This window comes from Podarcis pityusensis, assembly GCF_964106645.2.
Source record: "Podarcis pityusensis genome assembly, chromosome: 9".
Classification (NCBI taxonomy): Eukaryota; Metazoa; Chordata; class Lepidosauria; order Squamata; family Lacertidae; genus Podarcis; species Podarcis pityusensis.
The window spans coordinates 67,009,509-67,030,547 of record NC_138034.1 but is presented as its reverse complement, the minus strand read 5'-3'; the positions used below and the strand labels follow the sequence as shown (position 1 = coordinate 67,030,547).

At 45.4% G+C, this 21,039-nt stretch overlaps 1 protein-coding gene across 2 annotated transcripts; it reads left to right on the top strand.

Moving 5' to 3' along the window:
- Positions 1–465: 465 nt before the first annotated feature.
- On the top strand, positions 466–19,193 carry MRPL1 (mitochondrial ribosomal protein L1). 2 transcript variants are annotated; one of them, XM_081021071.1, is made up of 9 exons: positions 466–579; positions 3,557–3,662; positions 4,464–4,719; positions 5,382–5,465; positions 6,568–6,639; positions 10,288–10,399; positions 11,824–11,924; positions 14,494–14,575; positions 18,718–19,193. In XM_081021071.1, the coding sequence occupies exons 1-9, from the start codon at positions 543–545 to the stop codon at positions 18,882–18,884; spliced, it is 1,017 nt and encodes a 338-aa protein (XP_080877197.1). In that variant the 5' UTR covers positions 466–542; the 3' UTR covers positions 18,885–19,193. The 2 variants fall into 2 exon arrangements, with proteins under 2 accessions (XP_080877197.1, XP_080877198.1); XM_081021072.1 differs by lacking the exon at positions 466–579 and adding an exon at positions 681–708.
- Positions 19,194–21,039: the final 1,846 nt, after the last annotated feature.

Genomic DNA, 21,039 nt, shown 5'->3' with positions numbered 1-21,039 from the left:
GGGCTTGCTGATCAGAAGGTCGGCGGTTCGAATCCCCGCAACGGGGTGAGCTCCCATTGCTCGGTCCCTGCTCCTGCCAACCTAGCAGTTCGAAAGCACGTCAAAGTGCAAGTAGATAAATAGGTACCACTCCGGCGGGAAGGTAAACGGCGTTTCCGTGTGCTGCTCTGGTTCGCCAGAAGTGGCTTAGTCATGCTGGCCACATGACCCGGAAGCTGTACGCTGGCTCCCTCGGCCAATAAAGCGAGATGAGCGCCGCAACCCCAGAGTCGTCTGCGACTGGACCTAACGGTCAGGGGTCCCTTTACCTTTACCTTAAGCTCCTTTATATCTCTCTGTCTTTTGTACTGGGTGTCTTTACATGTTTGTAAGCCACCCTGAATCTCCACTTGGGGAGAAAGGTGGGGATATAAACGTTTTGAATAAGAAGAGGAACTTTAATCCCTTCGCCTCAGGGGCGGAACCTTCCTTGCCCGGCTTCGCGAGGCAACCGGGGACGGTTTGCCGTTGCACACTTCGGCTTCCTCCCTCCCGCCGGCAAGATGGCGGCGCCCGCGTTGAGATGCTGCTGGAGGACAGGTGAGAGCTGAGAAATGGGGCGGCTGCTTTCTGTGTCCCCCCCCCAGCCCCTCCTCGAAATATTTTAGGGCTGAGGGTCTCTTTTCCCGAGAGCCGGCTCCCATTGAGGTCGGTGCATGCGGGTTTTAGGTGAGAGAGGCGTCCCCGCTTCCCCGGTCCTGGAAAACGTGCTTTGTTTTGGGGTTTGTTTGGGGGGTTTTGTGTGTGCTTGGTCTCCCTTTTGCGAGGTTTGAAGACAGAAGGCGCCGTAGTTAGCAGGGTCTTCTGCTCCTCCACTTGTAAGCAAAACCCCAGAGAACTCAAATGGGACTTACTTCTAAGTAGACGTATATAGCACTGCCAGGGCTGCCAGAAAAGGCGGCAGAGAAGCAATTATTTCCAGCAATAAGGGCTTGGATTGCATTTATGTACAAATAAGCTGTAAACAGATAAGAGCATTGGTAGGATTATTGAAACAACCTGCAGTTTTATAAGAGTATACAGTATGTTTAAAGCGGATGAACAAATGAGCAAATTGAGTTAATTTGGATATGCAGAAAATATTTTCAAAAATAAATTTAAGGAACCCCAGAAAGAGGGTTTTGAAATGTTTAAAATGATCGTAAAATTATTGAAATGTACAAGATTGAAAATCGTTTTAAAAAATTGGAATGCATTTATTTATTTATTTTACTTGATCAGATTTATACACTGCTCGATTGTCAAACCAACCAACCAACCTCGAAGCGGTTTACAATAAGAGAAAACAAAAGAAAGGTTCGCCACACTGCTTTAAAGCATGCAAAAGTTTATGAAAGGCTTGTAGGGAAAGACGTGTGTGAGGATCAGTATAGTAATGGAATTTTCATTTCATTTCATTTATTAAATTTGCATACTGCCACTCAACCGGAGATCACAAGGTGGTTCACAACATAAAAAGACGTAATGAGATGCTCTTTGTTTTGCTGGGATTTTTCTTCTTCTTCCAGAGCCAGGTTTTGGTTTCTCTTCCCTAAATTAATGGAATGTACTATTAAGGTGGGACGCGGGTTAAACCACAGAGCCTAGGACTTGCTGATCAGAGGTCGGTGGTTCGAATCCCTGCGACGGGGTGAGCTTGCGTTGCTCGGTCCCTGCTCCTGCTAACCTAGCAGTTTGAAAGCATGTCAAAGTGCAAGTAGATAAATAGGTACCTCTCCGGCGGAAAGGTAAACGGCGTTTCCGTGTGCTGCTCTGGTTCGCCAGAAGTGGCTTAGTCATGCTGGCCACATGCCCTGGAAGCTGTACGCCGGCTCCCTCGGCCAATAAAGCGAGATGAGCGCTGCAACCCCAGAGTCGGTTATGACTGGACCTAATGGTCAGGGGTCCCTTTACCTTTACTATTAAGGTACTGTAGTTTGTTCTTGAGAACCCTATGGCGGCATTATACCATATGAGTGGTAGTGTTAATTGCTGCACACTGTGTTTAGTCACTTACCTAAAAGGACTAAAGTTGGTGAATCAATCATGATTTTTATATGTGGTGGCCCATAACTTGCATTGAACTTGGAAGGGTCCCACACCGGAACTCGGGCTGATAACTTTAGCATCAATAAGTTTCATTAAAATACGAGCATGAGTTAGAATGGTGCAAGAGTTAAATACCACACTTTACATGCCATATTCCTAATAGGTGTACTCAATGTAACCACCCCTCAGGTAGTTGGGTTGAGCTCCCTAGCACTAGAGTTACTTCTTTAACCTGGAAAACATCCCATGTCATAGCACATTTTTGCTTACTGATGGACCAACTCCTTCTATCTAAGCAGCCAAATGGATTTTGATGACTGGAGTAAAAACAGTTATTCTCTAGATTCTAACATAACTCTCAATGAAATAATAAACCTTTTGGCTTTATCATTTCTGGCAGCAGACTGAATGCTCCTCTACACAAAAAGTTCCTTTCAGAAAGAAGACTAGGGAAGAATGTGTTCTAACTTAGCCTCAGACATGACATTTCGTTTTCTGTGTGGAGGCATGTTTTAATGGATGAACGTTCAGATATGTGAGCACCCATCTGCAGTCAGGAGCGGTGAAGACCAGAGAAATAAGTGAGAACTGTACCAGAAATCTCTCTAGTTGGAAGCATAAACCATTGATTTCAACAAATTTTACTTCCAAGTAAGGCTGTGTACATATTACCAGCTTAAAATGCAGTTAAAGGTAAAGGGACCCCTGACCGTTAGGTCCAGTTGTGGCCGACTCTGGGGTTGCGGCGCTCGTCTTGCTTTATTGGCCGAGGGAGCCGGTGTACAACTTCTGGGTCATGTGGCCAGCATGACTAAGCCGCTTCTGGCAAACCAGAGCAGCAAACGGAAACGCCATTTACCTTCCCACCGGAGCGGTACCTATTTATCTACTTGCACTTTGATGTGCTTTCGAACTGCTAGGTGGGCAGAAGCTGGGACCAAGCAACGGGAGCTCACCCCGTCGCGGGGATTCGAACCGCGGACCTTCTGATCGGCAAGTCCTAGGCTCTGTGGTTTAACCCACAGTGCCACCCGCGTCCCAAAATGCAGTTAGGTTGTTCTTTTTCTTAGTTTTCTTCAAAGCTCATCAAAATGCAGCATATAGTAAGAAATGACCGGATAGATGCAGTATAAATATAAATTCTGACTAATGTGTGTGCACTCCTTCCCAAACTAGTGGTGGAGAGAAGTACGTAGGCAGCTCAAGCGTGCTCGGTCTTGAACCTTACATAGGCCTTTTGGTGTCACATTTAATCTATACTGTACTTTTGTTTGGAACTGTTTTATTTGTTGTTATAATTGTGTAATTATATTGTTATAACCTGCAGTGGGATCTTACGGTGCAAGGAGGGTAAGAAATCATATATCCTTGGAATCACTAAATGCAAAGGCCTATTCATGCCAGTTTTGTCACATAACTTCGTTTGCAGCTTTGCTGATTCCTGGCTCTCATTAGCATGGTTTCTCTCCCCCCCCCCGTCTTTAAACAGTTTCAGCTCAGTGCCCTAGCCGTATTTTCCCCAGAATTGGTCAGCATTCTGCAGTGCTTCCCAGTTTTGCCAGTTTGCTGATTTCCAATAGACACTATGCTGCAAAGTAAGTAAATAACTTTTATTTCTTTTAGACTTACTAATAAAAGACACTTGAAATCAAAGTATAAATAGCAACATTGAATATGTTCAGGCAAGCATGTCACTTGTAGCTGAGTTCAGAAAGGCAACCTGTTTCTGGGGCAGGACTCGGTCCCCAAGATCTCCCCATACTTTTCATTTAATCTTTTAAAATTGTTTTCATATCTGTTCTTTTAATTGTTGTTTTGTTTGTATTGTAGTTAGGGTCCTTATTACATTGCATAGCAGTGGGAGAGAGAGGTGGGAAAATATTCTTAAAAAAGGTGTAGTCATAGGTACATCAGTGTATTCAAATCTGAATTGCTAAATTGTGTTATTATTGTTATTATGGTTTTTGTTGTATGTGTCTTTTGCGGTTGATGTTTGTATCGAAAAAATGATTAAATATTTTTTTAAAAAAGGATACAGATTTTCTTCTCAACAAAATAAGAGAATGATGTGACACATTTGCGGGTCCCAATCTGCTAGTTGAAGATTAGTGCTAGACAATTGGTTTTACTTCCGGGTGTGATTGAAGAAAGAGAACCTATTATCTGGGGGAAAGTTTAAAAATAAAGTATCCAAGGGGAAGGAAAAGCAGTGAGTTCAAAACCTGGCAGGCAGTTTTCTAAAACAAAGCAGCCTCCATGGGCACCTTGAAATGTTTTGCCACGGATTGAGGCCGCTCTCCTGTTTTAGTTCCAGCTTCCAGCCATCAGAAACATGTGTTTTTATAGTAAGTGTATTGAGCTGGGCTCTTTTATTTATCACTTCCATTTCCTTAAAGAAAAGAGAAAAAACCCAGAAGGGACCCCAAAAAGAAGACCGCAGAATCAGAGCCCAAGAAAAAAAAGGACCCTTACACATTTCCCTTGCCAAGTGAGCCAAAGGACGATGTTTATTTGACGTGGTGCTATCAAAGGCCAGTTTATGAGGCAGAAGTGGCTTTAGAGATGCTGAAGACGTTTCAGCAACTGGACTTCACTTCCCCCAAGCAGCACGTTTACATCGATATGACCCTGGACATGGCAATGGCGAAGAAGGTACGCTGGGAAAGCTTCATAGTTTGCAAGTACTGTATTAGTGGCTGCTTTCCTTTATAACTGAAATTATTTCTGGGACTTTGAAAGTTAGTTTGTTTTTTAAAACACTCAGTGCAATTTTTCGAAGTTGTTCATTCAGACATGATGCCCGAAGAAGGGCTCCCAAAACGTTTAGCTGAAATATCTTCACTTGGAATTTAAAAACTTGCACTGAATTGCGAGTTCTGCCCCTCTCTGCCCTGGACCTTCATTCCACTGGGGAGACCTTTGTCTAAATTTGTGTCAGTGCAATTATCGATGCAAAAATGCTGTTGGAAGGAGAAGCAAAGGCGAGGTGGAAGCCTCTAGTCATCCAGGATATTTTCTGCAACACACCACAGAATGATGATCTTTGAAGAAGATTATAGGGATGTTTTCAGGGGCTTCCTTCAGCTCATAGAAGCTAGTTGAACAGTTATTTGGACCTTGACTATCGTGCATTTTATGTATATTTTAAATAGTTTTAAAAAATCTTAATGTGGTTTCTGTGCACCTGAAAAGAAATACAGAGCACATATCTAAATTTTGGACCAACTTGCCTTTGTCAACTAAGTAAATTTATTTTGCTGAATTCAATAATGTGAGGCTTTTCAATTTTGCTTGTTTGCTTTGGCACCTTTCAGAAACCTTTGGAACCATTCGTTGGTACGGTTCGTCTGCCTCACCATTTCACAGATGACATCCATAAGGTCGTAGTATTCACAGCGGTGAGTTATAGCATGTTGCTGCAATGCCTCCTTGGGTTTGTATGTATAGGTTAGTCAGGCAAGTGTTTTGAGGCAGTGGCCTCGATGCCACTCTTGCAGAATCTAGCAGATATCTCACCGTTTTGGATATATCCAGAAGGTTTTCTAAATGTATATTTTATTCTCCGTGGTGTGTGTTTGGTACAGTGTGTTCTAGGTTATGATGTTCCTGAGAAGACTTGAGCCAGAGCTTGATCTTGGAATGGGTGAAGTGATTGTTGACATTTCCATTCCACCTTAAGGAGCAGACGTGTGGAACAGTTGCGTGTCACATGTCTGTTTACATTCCATCACAGCTTGCTGGGAACTTCCGTTGTGTATAGCTTTTGTGGTTCTCTCTGAGACGACGAGAGAGAGAGACGACATGTTTCTTTGTCCTGATTTATGATTAATAAATCTGTAGTTGTAGTATCCTTCCAGAAGCCTCACGCCTATTCTGGTGTGCACAGTTCTATCTGCTGATAGTGTGCTCTGGCTGAGTAAGCCCGGGTTGCTGATTTACATTGGAGCAAAGGTGATGGTCTTCGCAGCGGGACAGCTGGAAGGAGACGGCCCAGCTGGGGCTAGCCAGCTGGCCTCCCAGCCGTCTGCATGCTGACAGTGATATCAGAGAATGTTCAAAGTACTTCACATCCATAACCCCTTACAACAGCCCTATTAAGTGGGACTGGGCAGAAGGAAAACCGGAGTCTGCTGGTGGACCTGTCAAATAGCCAGCAGATCATCCTGGTTCTGTTGGGTGCTGTGATTCCTGCAAAATATGCTCAATTAACTTGACCTTTGGCCATCCAAGGCACTTTTTAAAGTATTAATGCATGCTCAAGATTTCTAACTGGTTAGCTGATACCTCAAGAGATCATGGCCGTGCCCATCCAACTTCTGGTGCACTCATTGGGGTCACCCAGTCAAAACACACCTATAACTTAGCCAGAGGGGAGGGGGTCTGCATTTCCTACCTAGCAGCACCTCCACCTGCCTAAGAAAGCCTTGAAGAAATGCCAGCTGTATGGGAAAATATCTAGTGCTCCTATTGTCTTCATTCTGAACTTTCATTTCCTTACAGGATGCAGAGCAAGCTGCTCTAGCAAGAGAAAATGGAGCTACATTTGCAGGAGGGACTGAATTAATCAAGCCGGTAATTAACAGATGACATTAATTAAGTACTGTGAGAAGACCTAAAGAAAAGTAGAAAGCATCTACGTAATCTGAAATCAGTTCTTTTAATCTTTCTCACTTTTGATCATTTGTATCTTGTCTTGCGGGAGAAACCCATTCAGATAGGTGGAGTATAAATAAAATTATTATTATTATTATTATTATTACAAGCAGCCAGGTTGCTGCCATTCAAAAGAGTCCACTGCCAGAACCTACTGAGATACATGTATTATGTTACTTCCTGCTCCTTTTTTTGAGATCACATTTCCCCCCAGTATAGCTACCCTTATCATTGTTTGTGGTGCCACTCAAGGCTGCTGTAATTCTGGAGGTACTAGGAAGGCAAACAGGATCCCACAACTTCAGAAGGTTAGAATCTAAAGTATATTTTCAGATTCCTTATAAGTGCAGAGATATATTGGCATCAAGGGTCTCCTGAAGTTGTTGCAGAACAGAATTTTAAAGTCTGTTATTAATTCCCTTAAAATGTACCTCTTCTGGGTTTTGTGTGTATGTGCATATGTTTCTTTTAAGGGATTCTGCCAACTGAAATGAAGATATATTTGTAATTTTCTAATTATTGGCTCAAATTGATGCATGTATGTCAGGACGGGTTACCCAAGATTTGCCCAGACACCGAGGTCCACCTCCAAGGGCCTTTTGGTGGTTCCCGCATTCTGAGGAGTGAAGTTAAAGGAAACCAGGCAGAGGACATACTCAGCAATGGCACCCACCCTGTGGAATGCCCTCCCAGCACATGTCAAGCAGATAAATAACTATACAACTTTTAGAAGACATCTTTTAGAAGCCCTGTATTAGGAAGTTGTTAATGCTTGACGTTTGTTTACCATGTTTTTATATGTTCTAGAAGCCACCCAGAGTGGCTGGGGAAACCCCAGACCGATGGGCGGAGTATAAATGATAAAATTATTATTATTAAAATGTGTTCTCAGCTGAATAGTTGCATCTCTCTGTTTCAGAGTTTAGATTAGAACAAATGATTCAGCATTTTGATTTCTTGGTTGGGTGTTTTTCCAGAATGAGGATGCCTCCTGCGAACCAAAAAAATAGAATTTCAAATATTTGTATATACAGATTGCTTTAGCCTCTTTGGCTCATGCCAGAGTAGGACCTTGACATGCTGTGATATTGTTATGTCTTGAAAATTATTTAGCCAATTGTGCTGCAATTTTCACATGGAGAAACTTGCTGTCTTTCGATTTCAGCAAATGCTGTCCCTGGTTGTAGTGGGAATGTACTGTAATATTCCCTACAAGCTACACATTATGAGACAGAAAATAGAGGCCGTTCCACTTCACTTTTTTTTTTTTGGTCCTAGAACTGAGAGTGCACAAAGTAAATATTTGCCTCAGCTGCAGAATGATCGTGGACATTGTGGTCATTTATGCAGAAGCAAAGAAAAAGCAGCCCTCCTGCTTTCAAATGAAAATAAATGCCCTTCTTTTTGCACTAGCATTGTCTGAGTATTATTGAAGCTTATATGTTAGATTGCCATCTTGACAAATCATTAAATATTTGTCTCCAACACGGGGTTGTTGCGTATCTGATAAAGTAGACCAAACCCTTACTACTTTATGTGTAAGAAACACGTTCTTGCTGCCGTTTGTAGCCGTTGAAAAAGTTATCGTCAGCTTCTGAATGTTATGACTTCTGGCCTTGATGCTAAGCTTTGAACTTTAAGCGATATATTTGCATCATTGCTTTCATGGGAGGGGTAAGTGAATCCCCACTGGGAGACCGTCTCATGAAGGACATTGATATAGGAGCAGCAAAAAACAAGGAAGGAAACGTAGGTCCATCTGAGAAACAGCAGCTAAACAGAACTAGCATGGGAAAGGGCTGTTGTGCATGGCCTGGTGCTATGATTATCCTGTTTTAAAGAGGATGCAGCTCCCAGCTTTGCTTCAGCATGAGGACAAATGTAAAGGTAAAGGGACCCCTGACCATTAGGTCCAGTCGTGACCAACTCTGGGGTTGCGGCGCTCATCTCGCTTTATTGGCCGAGGGAGCCGGCGTACAGCTTCCGGGTCATGTGGCCAGCATGACTAAGCCGCTTCTGGCGAACCAGAGTAGTGTACAGAAACACCCTTTACCGTATTTTTCGCTCCATAGGGCGCACCGGACCATAGGACGCACCTAGTTTTGGGAGGAGGAAAACAAGAAAAAATTATTCTGAATCCCAGAAGCCGGAACAGCAAGAGGGATCTGGCTTCTGGAATACCGTGTGGCTGTTCTGGCTTCTGGGATAACCGCGCCAAGCCTCTTCAGGGCAGCGGGATGAAGGATCCCCCTGCCCGAAGAGGCTGCGCAGGGCTAAGGCAGAAGCCAGGACAGGCGTGTCGCTTCAGCGAAGCTGGAGAAGGAACAGAAGGAGACCCTTCTGTTCCTCCTCGGGCTTCCAAGACAGGCGCATCGCTCAAGGGGCGCTGTGCCTTCTCTCTCTCTACGCAGCGCCTCTCCTTCACAGGAGAGGTGCTGCGCAGAGAGGGAGAAGGCGCGGCGCCCTTCAGCGGTTCTCTTCCTCCTCTGGCTTCGCATGACAGGCGTGTTGCTGCGAAGTGGGAGGAGGAACAGAAGGAGTCCCTTCTGTTCCTCCGGCTTCGCATGACAGGCGCACGCAGTTCTCTCTCTCTGCGCAGCGCCTCTCCTTCACAGGAGAGGCGCTGCGCAGAGTGGGAGAAGGCGCAGCGCCCCTTCAGCGAAGCTGGAGAAGGAACAGAAGGGTCTCCTCTGGCTTCCAGGTCAGGCGCATCGCTGCGAAGCCAAGGAGCCTGCATTCACTCCATAGGACACACACATTTCCCCTTCATTTTTGGAGGGGGAAAAGTGCGTCATATAGAGCGAAAAATACGGTACCTTCCCGCTGGAGCGGTACCTATTTATCTACTGGCACTTTGACATGCTTTCAAACTGCTAGGTTAGCAGGAGCAGAGACTGAGCAACGGGAGCTCACCCATCGCGGGGATTCGAACCGCTGACCTTTTGATCAGCAAGTCCTAGGCTCTGTGGTTTAACCCACAGTGCCACCCGCGTCCCACAGGACAAACATAGCTACCACATTTTCGTCCTTGTTACCTTTGTGCAAGGATGAGAAGCTCGTGGCCCATCCCACGTTGCCAGACTACAGCTCCCATCATCCCTGACTATTGCCCATGCTGTCCGGGGCTGGTGGGAGTTGAAGTCCCCTAGAGGACCACAGGTTCATCTCTTCTCTCTCCCCCGCTTGATCTTCTTCGGCCTAGCAAGGAAGTAAGGAGGCAAATTGGGTGTTTGTTTTTTTTATTACAGTGAATGCTTGGGTTGCGAACGTGATCCGTGCGGGAGGCACGTTCGCAACCCACAGCGCCGTGTCTGCACACACGGGGGTTGTAATTTGGTGCTTCTGCGCATGCGCAAAGTGCGATTTAGCACTTCTGCGCATGCATGATCGCCGAAACCCGGAAGTAACCCGTTCCGGTACTTCCAGGTTTTGGTGTGTCCGTAACCCAAAAAAACGCAACCTGAAGCATCTGTAAACCGAGGTATGACTGTATTGACTTTTGCTAGACTTAATTTCTAAAAGGGACATAAGCACAAATCATAATAATCTTTTCTTCTTTCCTGCCAGATTTTGGATGGTGAAATCAAGGCAGATTTTTATGTTGGCGTGCCGACGATGTCATCCAAGATTACTCCTCTAAGGGGGATGCTGAAGCAAAGGTTCCCAAGGACCAGAAATGGTGAGGGTCAAAATTTTAGTGAGCATGCTGTGTCTCCTTAAGAATGTAAGGCTACAACACTGTAGACACTTGCGTGAGTGTAACCTTCCTTTCCAGTAATTATATCTGAGGTTTTTCTGTAGGAAGCATTTTCAACTTTCAACAAACCCCATAAAGCAGGTGTGAAATCAGCTGCAGACACACCCGATGATGTTCCATGAGCCACATCGATAGGCCGATTTATTAGGCTGTCTGTCATCATGCTTTTTATTATGTTCTTATCATGTTTTTATCATTGATGTTCTGTAATGTGTTTTTAAGGTTGCACACTGCCCTGGCATATTTTGATAAAGGGCATTATACAAATTGTAACAGCGACAACAATTGGATATGCAGTTGTTGCACAGGAGGCAGGCCAGGAGCAGGGAGTCTGTGGCCCTCCAGAACTGCAACTCCCACCACTCCTAAACATGGGAGTTGTAGTTCAGCAAGATCTGGAAGGCCTAAAGGTCTCGGCCTCCATTTGTTAAGCCTTTGAGGAGTCACGGGACTCTTCCTGCAAAAGGCTTAGCACAGGGGACGGGGCGGGAACGGGGAATTTCCACTGCACTTGTGTGGAAGTTTCTCTGTGATTTAGTTGAATGCAACCCTAAGCCTTAATGGTGATTAGCTGCTGCAGCGTAAGGGTGCTGAGAGAATCCTGCAGAGCAAGGAGTGGTTGTAAAAGGGATCAAGGGGGCAGGATACCCCTTCTTCCTCAGTGGAGCCCTTGTCCTCTAGGGATCAGGCAAGAAGAAGTGGAGGTCAGCTGTTGGGCTGCATTGCAAGATTTTGCAGATTGTAAACATGAATGCCAGTTCCTCCCCCCGTTACCTAGATTGGTAACCTGCTCAACTTGCAAATGTTGGCCATAGCAAGGCTTTGCCGTGCAGACAGGGAATGATACTCTAAGGGACATGGGTGGCGCTGTGGGTTAAAACACAGAGCCTAGGACTTGCCGATCGGAAGGTCGGCGGTTTGAATCCCTGCGACAGAGTGAGCTCCCGTTGCTTGGTCCCTGCTCCTGCCAACCTAGCAGTTCAAAAGCATGTCAAAGTGCAAGTAGATAAATAGGTACCACTCCAGCGGGAAGGTAAATGGCGTTTCCGTGCGCTGCTCTGGTTCGCCAGAAGCGGCTTAGTCATGCTGGCCACATGTACGCTGTACGCCGGCTCCCTCGGCCAATAAAGCGAGATGAGCACCGCAACCCCAGAGTCGGCCATGACTGGACCTAATGGTCAGGGGTCCCTTTACCTTTACTAAAGATAATCTGCACACAGGTCCCCACTGTGGCGTGTGACGCGCTTCTCAGCCTCACCAAAGAATGCCTGTTGACACACAGCTCTGTTTGTCCTGCAGCATTTGTCTTGACACCTCCCTTCACCTCTTTCCCCATTTTGAACTAGGTTCACTCAGTTACGACATTCTCCAGATGCTCGAGTTCTTTAAAGTGTGCCACGAATACGAAGTGCAGAACGGTAACCTCATCCACACTCCCATCGGAATGGTAAGTTTCACAAGGGATTTTGGCAGCCTGTCCAGCCGAATTCGAGCCGTTGTTAATCATTTACCAAAAGTACGCACAGGTACACAGCTTTCGTTCTTCGCTTGCTCCGTTGCATTTCAGGAACACTTCGAAATGGGTCATCCCACAGGACAGTCAGTTAGGAGGGAAAGTCTGCAAATCATTACCCTCTGCTAACGTAAGAGGTTTCCTTTCTGAATACACCAGAAAGCAAGGTTTACATTACGTTTGCAAGGAGCAGCCCCTTAATAATATACATTAATAGCCTGCCCTGTCCTAAAAGCCCAGGGTGGGTAGCAAACTGTACACTGAATAGGTCAGTATTTCTCAGATTATGGGATAGTCCCCTGGGCAGCGGGAGGGTGGTGACTCAGTTATCTGAGTGGATTTGCCTCTGTAAAGCATAATGTACAAAATGGCATTGGAATGCAGTGTCGAGGTGACATTCAGCAACAGCCTAGTTGCAATACCTGGCAGAAAACCATGTGTTCTAAAAATCGGATTGTCAGCTAGTTAAAGAAATCTTAGTGACTTTAATCATATGCCTTTTAATTTAATAAAGCTACACATGAATAAAAAGCAAGACACATACTTCGTTTGACAGTGTACCAGTGCTTTGTGGCCCGTCAGCTTAGACGAGGCACTTCCACTCACAGGAAGACAGAGTCAGCTGCTTGCGTTTCTAAAATACATTCTGTATATTAAAAACAATTTTGTGTTCAGATCTGCTTGGCCACCTGTGGATCTGGCGAGTGCCAGAAATATACAGTCATACCTCGTGTTGTGTCCGCTTCAGGTTACGTGTTTTCGTGTTGTGACCTGCGGCAGTACCAGAAACGGTTACTTCCAGGTTTTGCTGCTTGCACGTGTGCAGAAGTGCTAAATCGTGCCGCACGTGTGCGCAGAAGTGCTAAATCGTGCCGTGCGCATGCTCAGACACAGCGCTTCGGCCTGCGTCAGTTCCATGTTGCGGACGGGCCTCCAGAACAGATCCTGTCCGTAACACGAGGTTCCACTGTAGTTGGAACTCTATGGGAAAGTCTTCAGAGTTTCCAAGATGAGATTGTCAGTGTGGCCACATACGTGAGTCTGAAGCGAGGGAAGAGAGAGAGCTGTTCTCCCTATTTGCTGCTTCTCAGTGGCCTAGGGCACAGGGGAACTCTCCTATGTGCCTACCAGAAAGCACATTTTTTTTGAAGAAATATTTATTTAGTGGCTGGGCTAGGATGAAGAACCTCCCATTTACTCCCTAAAGGCACTCCACTGTCAGAGGCTTTGAATACCAGTTGCTGTGAATCACCAGTGGGAAAAGGGTCCTGCTTTCGGGTTTCCCATAGGCATCAAATTGGCCACTGTGTGAATGGGATGCTGGACTAGGTAGACCTTTCCCCAATTCAGCAGAGCTCTTCTTACACTCTTGGTCTCCCCTCACTCTTCCTCTACATCAGTGTTTCCCAAACCTGGGTCTCCAGCTGTTTTTTGGACTACAGTTCCCATCATCCCTGACCACTGGTCCTGCTAGCTAGGGATGATGGGAGTTGTAGTCCAAAAAACAGCTGTGGAGATCCAAATTTGGGACCCCTGCTCTACATTGGGAAAGTCTTCTGTACTAAATCAGCCTTACAACCTGTGGCCTTTTCAAGTGTCTTTGTGTGGGAGAGAGGTATTGCTTGCGTTTGCTAAGTGTGTTGTGGGTTTTTGTGTTTTCCATGTTGCAAACCGCCCTGCAAAGTCTCCCAGGGCCAATTCAGACTGCCAGCCTCAACCTCTTCCTGAACAATACTGCCCCAATATTTGTGTAGGATAGGTGTGGGGGACCTTTGGCCCTCCAGAAGTTGCAGAACTGCAACCCTAGTCATCCCAGGCCATTGGCTACATGCTTGCTGGGGCTGATGGGAGATGTAGTTCATCAAAACCTGGAGGGCTGGTGGTTTCGCCACAGCTGATGCTCCAAGTCAGTCCTCAGCCCTTTGTTGATGAGATGCTATGGAATGTTCACAAACAGTTTTGCTTGCAGATGAGAATTTTACAATCCATGGCTGATCTTTGTGCAGTATGTATTTTTCTCTCAATCCGTATTTTAACTAAGACTGATAGATTGATTTACTTCAGACCACAGCTTCTGTCTGACCAGTTTGCCTTCCTCTCCTTCCCTTTACCCCCAAGGAGATGATGTTTGCCCTAGGCTCCCAGGCTGCTTGTTGCATATTAAACCTTACAGATTTGATTTTATCTGAGGACTTACATATTGAGAGCCAATCCCATAGCAGGCAGCCTAAGCAGGGGGTATATACACCTATATATTTACAGTGGTTGAGTTGGAGTACAAATATATATTTTTTCCCCACAGCCGAATATCTTTAAGCTAATGACGCTAATGGCATTTATGGCACTTTGCATCTTTAATAGAGAGGAAAATGTCCCCCCCCCTTTATTAAAAAACAAAAGCCCAGAACTCTGATTAAATATTTACCCCAGCCGCTGCAGTTTTTATTAATCCGGGAGCGTTTAATGTTTTCTGCTTCATTAATTTTGCATTAACTTCTTTCAGCTGGATATGCCTAATGATCAGATCGTTGCCAATCTGGATGCGGTTATTAAAGACGTTTGTAAATACAAACCTTTGAGCTATGGTAAGCTGCTCTTCTCTTTTAGTCCCTTAATTGACACTAAAAGCTAATTATATTACACAGATGAATAAAGGGAGCACCTTTCTAGCACCAAGGAGGGGAAATGACTTTATTATTATTTTTATAAAAAAACCCCACACAGACAAGCCCAGCAATAAGGAACACTTAACAGGCAGCGCTATGTCAAGAGGGATGTACTTAAAGGATATCGTTAACAGTAGTAAGCCTGCTTCTTTCCTTTCAGAGGGAAGCTTTTGGAAGCTATTTTCTCATCCTCTTGGAATAGTGTGTGACGTTTTCTTGGCTCCAGCCTAATCCGGGCAGCTTTTGAAACATCAAGCACCATCTTTTTGCAGATTCCTATGGAATGGCTTTGAAAAGTCCCAGTGCAAATTTTGATATAGGTCTCTCTCTCTCTCTCTCTCTCTCTCTCTCTCTCTCTCTCTATATATATATATATATTTTATCTGAAAAGTTTAAGGTGGGATATGTCCCTAAATTTGCAAGTGCTGATATATATTCAGTCCCTGTATGGGACAGCTGCATATTCCTGCAATGATCCTCAGAGTCCCTTCCAACTCTTCTATGATTTAATCAGTTTGGTTTTGCCTTAGGGAAGTCATTTTAAAAAGAGATCATAGAATCATAGAATCATAGAATCATAGAGTTGGAAGAGACCACAAGGGCCATCGAGTCCAACCCCCTGCCAAGCAGGAAACACCATCAGAGCACTCCTGACATATGGTTGTCAAGCCTCTGCTTAAAGACCTCCAAAGAAGGAGACTCCACCACACTCCTTGGCAGCAAATTCCACTGTCGAACAGCTCTTACTGTCAGGAAGTTCTTCCTAATGTTTAGGATGGTGTTGGCAGTTAAGGACATACACTTTAGGCTGGAATCCCCAGTTCCAGCTTCAGCTTGGCTATGAATTTAGAGGGGGTGCCCTTGCACACACCTGCAATATGGGACTTTAAAGTCACTGTACTGGATGAAACGAGAAACACTATACAAATGCTAATTGGATGGTTGTCATTCAGCCCTTGCACCCTCTCCACTGCTATAAAGGCTAGAGCGGCAACCCCCACTTGGCCACCTTAGCAAATACCGTCACATTGACCTCGTGTGAGAAAGCTGGGTGGTCCTGGGACCCAGTAGCCTCTCTAAAAATTTCAACGAGCGTAGCTTTTGACCTAGTTCAGAAGGAGCAACCAACCAAGGGGCATTGATCTGTCCAGGAATCCACTAGAGCCTGGTCTCCCACCTTCCCCCTGCATTCAAAGGAAAGAGATTTAAAGCTTCTGTTTTAGAAGAAACCATAATTATTATTTTTTTGTTCATCTGAACTTGGCAAACAGTGGTTTGTTCAAAGCATCATGCATCAAGGAAGGATGGTTTGGTATCCTGACCTGTTAAGAAACTGTGGTTTGAACAAACCACTGTTTTTGCCGAGTTCAGACACGACAACAAACAGTTTATTCTAAAATACGAACAGCCATGGCTCCTCCTGCCGTGCACGGAGAAGGAGGGTGCAAACTCCAGGCTCATGCACGTAATAAAACCCATGGTTGGGTGTCACATTTATACGGGGCCTCTATACTCTATTGTCCTGGAGATTTCTGCCTGCTGTTCCTTTGCCCTTTTCCAGCTAATATAGGATAGGCACCAAGAATAAAGATAACCCAGACAGGGACTGGCAGCCATTCTGTTCTCTGCTTGTGTTAAGCCTTACACCTCCTTGAGTAGAAGTCACATAATAAACATTAACACGGCAGTGAAGAGTGCTCAGGTTCGAATCCCCGTGACGGGGTGAGCTCCCGTTCCTTGGTCCCTGCTCCTGCCAACCTAGCAGTTCGAAAGCACATCAAAGTGCAAGTAGATAAATAGGTACCGCTCCGGCGGGAATGTAAACGGCATCTCCGTGCGCTGCTCTGGTTAGCCAGAAAAGGCTTAGTCATGCTGGCCACCTGACCTGGAAGCTGTACGCCGGCTCCCTCAGCCAATAAAGTGAGATGAGCGCCGCAATCCCAGAGTCGGCCACGACTGGACCTAATGGTCAGGGGTCCCTTTACCTTTTAAAGAGTGCTCAGAGCACTCCATGCACATTATCTCAGGGATATTTGCAATTGTTGGATCAATCCATCAACCTCTGATGGATGTTTTAGAAGGATTGGGTCCAGCATCACTTTCACTGCCTGTGTGTGCCACGATCTATCCTCTGCAGAGTTGCATCTCAATGCATCTCCTTCCTTGGAAGCGTCTTTGGGGTTGAAGGTACACAAAGTAGGCAATAAACACTCATGGACGCCATAAAGATTCAGTCAAGTGTAGAAGTTTACTTGACAGGCATTAAAGCATATTGGTAGCAAATATATACAGACATTCACCCCTGCCGTGGTCAGAGTCTAACAAAAGTCCAAGACACACACTCTGTGCTTCTCTCACTGCAAGCAAGAGACTCACAACAAGTTACACAGAATCGTTGTTATCAGCACTTCCTGTCACGCTGCGCATTTCCAAAGAACAGTCCCCGCAGAAAAAGTCCTTGCATAGACAAAACAATCTTGGCCTTCTGCTGCTTCTTGAAACTTATCCTCTGTTCCTCTCTGTTTCTGGAACAAATAATTCTCTCCCTCACACAGAGACAATATCCAACAGTAATAACGTTGAAAGGCCGGTGAGAATTTCTCCCCCCATATTGCAGCTCAGGGGTAGCTAACTTTTTTTATCCTCAGGGCTACATTCAAGGTGGGCCTGACTTTCAAGAGCTGGCGGGGGCAGGAGGTGGGGGGGGAGATGCAAGAGGTTAAAGGTAAAGTTAAAAGGACCCCTGACCATTAGGGCCATTCATGGCCAACTGGGGTTGCGGCGCTCATCTCGCTTTATTGGCCGAGGGAGCCGGCGTACAGCTTCTGGGTCCTGTGGCCAGCATGACTAAGCCGCTTCTGGCTAACCAGAGCAGTGCACGGAAACGCCATTTACCTTCCCACTGGAGCGGTACCTATTTATCTACTTGCGCTTTGCCGTGCTTTCGAACTGCTAGGTTGGCAGGAGCAGGGACCGAGCAACGGGAGCTCACCCCGTCGCGGGGATTCACTGACCTTCTGATCGGCAAGTCCTAGGCTCTGTGGTTTAACCCACAGCACCCTGAAAATGGCTGGTGGGGTGGGGAAAGAAGCCTATCCACTCCCATCAATCATAGATCCATGGTGTAACAGGGCCTTTTGGGGGGGTGGCGGGGTATAATCCCATCCCCACCGTTATTGTGGGTGCATCTCCCCATGCAAGTTAATGGTAAGCACAATCTCTCCATTAATTTGCATGGGGTGTGTGGAAGAGGCTTTCCTCCTAACCTGCTATGGGAAGGAAATTGTGGACTGGCAGGCCACTTCGAAAGGCTTTTGTGGGCCCGATCTGGTTCTCATGTTCACCCTGCCTTACAGGATAACTACCCCTGGATAATCTGAGCACGTTACTCTCCTTTTCAGACTGCAGAACACTGCGCCCCAACACAAATGTGTTTTTAATCCATTTTCAGTGCACCATAGAAATTGTGTCTCCTGTTGCTGCTTCCCTTTTTCTCTTCAGCTAAGCTTTGAAATTTTGGGGCTTTCCAGCTCACACTTTTAAGCTACTCCACAACACCAGCTCAACAATCAAATTGAAAGCCAAGGTTTGCCACTAGATACTGTAAATAACCGTGTTTAACGCAGTCTGAAGTAACGCAGATTGCCACATTCACAATCCCAGCATGGAAGCAGGGTCTTCTCTTGTCGCCAGATGTGGAGGTGAAAGAGCTCAATCTATCAGATATCAATTCGGTTGACGGCAGCAAACTTTTATTTTTACGCATTTCATTACAGCATTTAGGTCAAAGCTAAGTTTCTCAGCCAAAGCTGAGAACAGATACATGATGTCCATGTTCCATAGGCAAGTTTAGTACATTCCTAAATCTCTCACACTGAAATTTAAGAGCCTTAAAAGTGCTTTACTTTTGGCTAGGCCTGTACTATTTTCTACAACACTTTTAATAACTTGAGGACAGTGTGATCAGTGTTCCAGATCTCGCAGCGCATGCTGTTTGGCTTGTCAGCAAGAGCACCAAAGTGATAAGCTGGGTTTTTCCTCCCCCTTTTCTTTTTTTCTAGGCCCGTTTGTGACACACTTGAGCATTTGCAGTTCAACAAGCGAAAGCTTGGATTTAAAAGTTGAGCGCTTTCTCCCCAAAAGAACTGTGAAAGAGAAAGCGGAAGAGAAGGTGAAAGACGATGACAGCGATGATGACGAAGAAGAAGAAAGGCAGAAGTCCAGCTAACTTGAGTGTTGCACAAATGTCTATCCTTCTCTCTGTACAAAACCCTTTTACAGAAGCAAATCTGTGACAGCGTCCTAATCTGTGTACAGGGGCCTTGCGGCAGTGCAAGACCTCCCAACTGTTCTCCTGTCAGGGCATAAGGAATTGGCAATAAGATGTATTTTAAAAGTTTTTATTGAGAGTCCAACCTGATATTTGGGGAGCCAATTGTTTTATGAAAATGTCTTGCATAGCAGCACCTCTCTCAGTTCATATGAGTAGTTGTACTGCCCTATTCCCTTTGACTATAAATGAACAGTCATTGTTCAATTTGTGTGAGTGTGTATATGTCTTCGAAGGAGATTTACAGAAGCCGTTCTGGTTTCTGATTTGATCCCTGAATGTCCTGCTCTTCTTTAGGACATCCAAATGTTGGAGGGTATGGAGTTATGTGACCCCCAAGCCAAGGAATGTAAAATCTCTCCTCTCCCTTGTTACTCCAGTCATTTGTGTAATCAACATAAGAATTGATTGCATCATTCCAAATACATGTTTGTTTGTTTGTTTGTTTGTTTGTTTTTTAAAAAAACCCACTAGATTCTGTTGTGGCCTCATCAGTTGGTCTGTCTTTTTGTTTCTTAATTTAGCACATTGACATGTTACCATGACAGATTTCACGCAAGGGTCTGTCTAAACGCCCTCATCCTCTGCAAGAATTCCTAGGACAATGCTAGCTGCTAAGATCCAGCATGATCTTGAAGTCACTTGGAGACCTGAATTCAGATCCCACCCCAGGTCCACAAACTGGGTGTCATTGGACAAACCAGTTTCTCAATCTTGGTTCCTCTACTTTGACATGTCTGGTTCTCTTAAATCCTTACAAGAACTGGTCCGAGAGGTAAAAAAAATATATTGTGCTGCCACGAAGCAGAGGAGTATATGAAGATCTGTGCTGGATCAGACCAAAGGATTATCTGGTCTGGCTTCCTGTCCTCGCAGTGGCCAACCTGATGTCTAGGAAAGCCCACAAGTAGAACATGAGTCCTATAGTTGGTTCACATGCTTGGTACTTGGGTTGGTTAGCAATAAGAACACAATTTTAAAACAAACGATAAAAATGTAATATTAAAGTAGGTAAAGGTAAAGGTACCCCTGCCCGTACGGGCCACTCGTGTCCGACTCTAGGGTTGTGCGCCCATCTCACTTAAGAGGCCGGGGGCCAGCGCTGTCCGGAGACACTTCCGGGTCACGTGGCCAGCGTGACAAAGCTGCTCTGGCGAGCCAGCACCAGCGCAGCACACGGAAACGCTGTTTACCTTCCCGCTTTTAAAGCGGTACCTATTTATCTACTTGCACTTAGGGGTGCTTTCGAACTGCTAGGTGGGCAGGAGCTGGGACTGAAAGACGGGAGCTCACCCCGCCGCAGGGATTCGAAACGCCGACCAAGCGATCGGCAAGTCCTAGGCACTGAGGTTTTACCCACAGCGCCACCCGCGTCCCATAATATTAAAGTAGAGGAGCAAATAAAACCAAAAGCCACTCGAGCTGGAACAATACAGAATGAAGCATGAATTTGCAGCCATGGGCATAGTCGGCCCTTCATCTTTCCCAACATCAGGGTCTTTTCCAGGGAGTCTTCTCATGAGGTGGCCAAAGTATTGGAGCCTCAGCTTCAGGATCTGTCCTTCCAGTGAGCACTCGGGGCTGATTTCCTTCAGAATGGAGAGGTTTGATCTTGCAGTCCATGGGACTCCCAAGAGTCTCCTCCAGCACCATAATTCAAAAGCATTAATTCTTCGGCAATCAGCCTTCTTTATGGTCCAGCTCTCACTTCCATACATCACTACTGGGAAAACCATAGCTTTTACTATACAGACCTTTGTCGGCAAGGTGATGTCTCTGCTTTTTAAGATGCTGTCTAGGTTTGTCATTGCTTGTAGCCAGTTTAAAAACACCTTGACTAGTCCAAGACCTGTCTATAAAAATGTTGGAAGTCTCTAGGGCAGGAATGTCCAAAGTCCATTTCAGGGGCCTAATCTGGCCTGCCGGTTGGTTTAATTCGGCCCCTGTAGCAGTCTATTTCCTGGGGTAAAATCTTTTTTTTAAAAAGCAACATCAATCCTAAAGAAAGCTCAACTATTTCAACCCTTAAAAAAAAAGCTCAACTTCAGTCCTA

Bases quoted from the DNA above. Each gene is read 5' to 3' on its own strand.
- MRPL1 (XM_081021071.1), top strand. From the start codon at position 543: ATGGCGGCGCCCGCGTTGAGATGCTGCTGGAGGACAG. The intron at 4,720-5,381 runs GTACGCTGGGAA...GGCACCTTTCAG, and splicing joins ACATGGCAATGGCGAAGAAG to AAACCTTTGGAACCATTCGT. The intron at 14,576-18,717 runs GTAAGCTGCTCT...CTTTTTTTCTAG, and splicing joins ATACAAACCTTTGAGCTATG to GCCCGTTTGTGACACACTTG.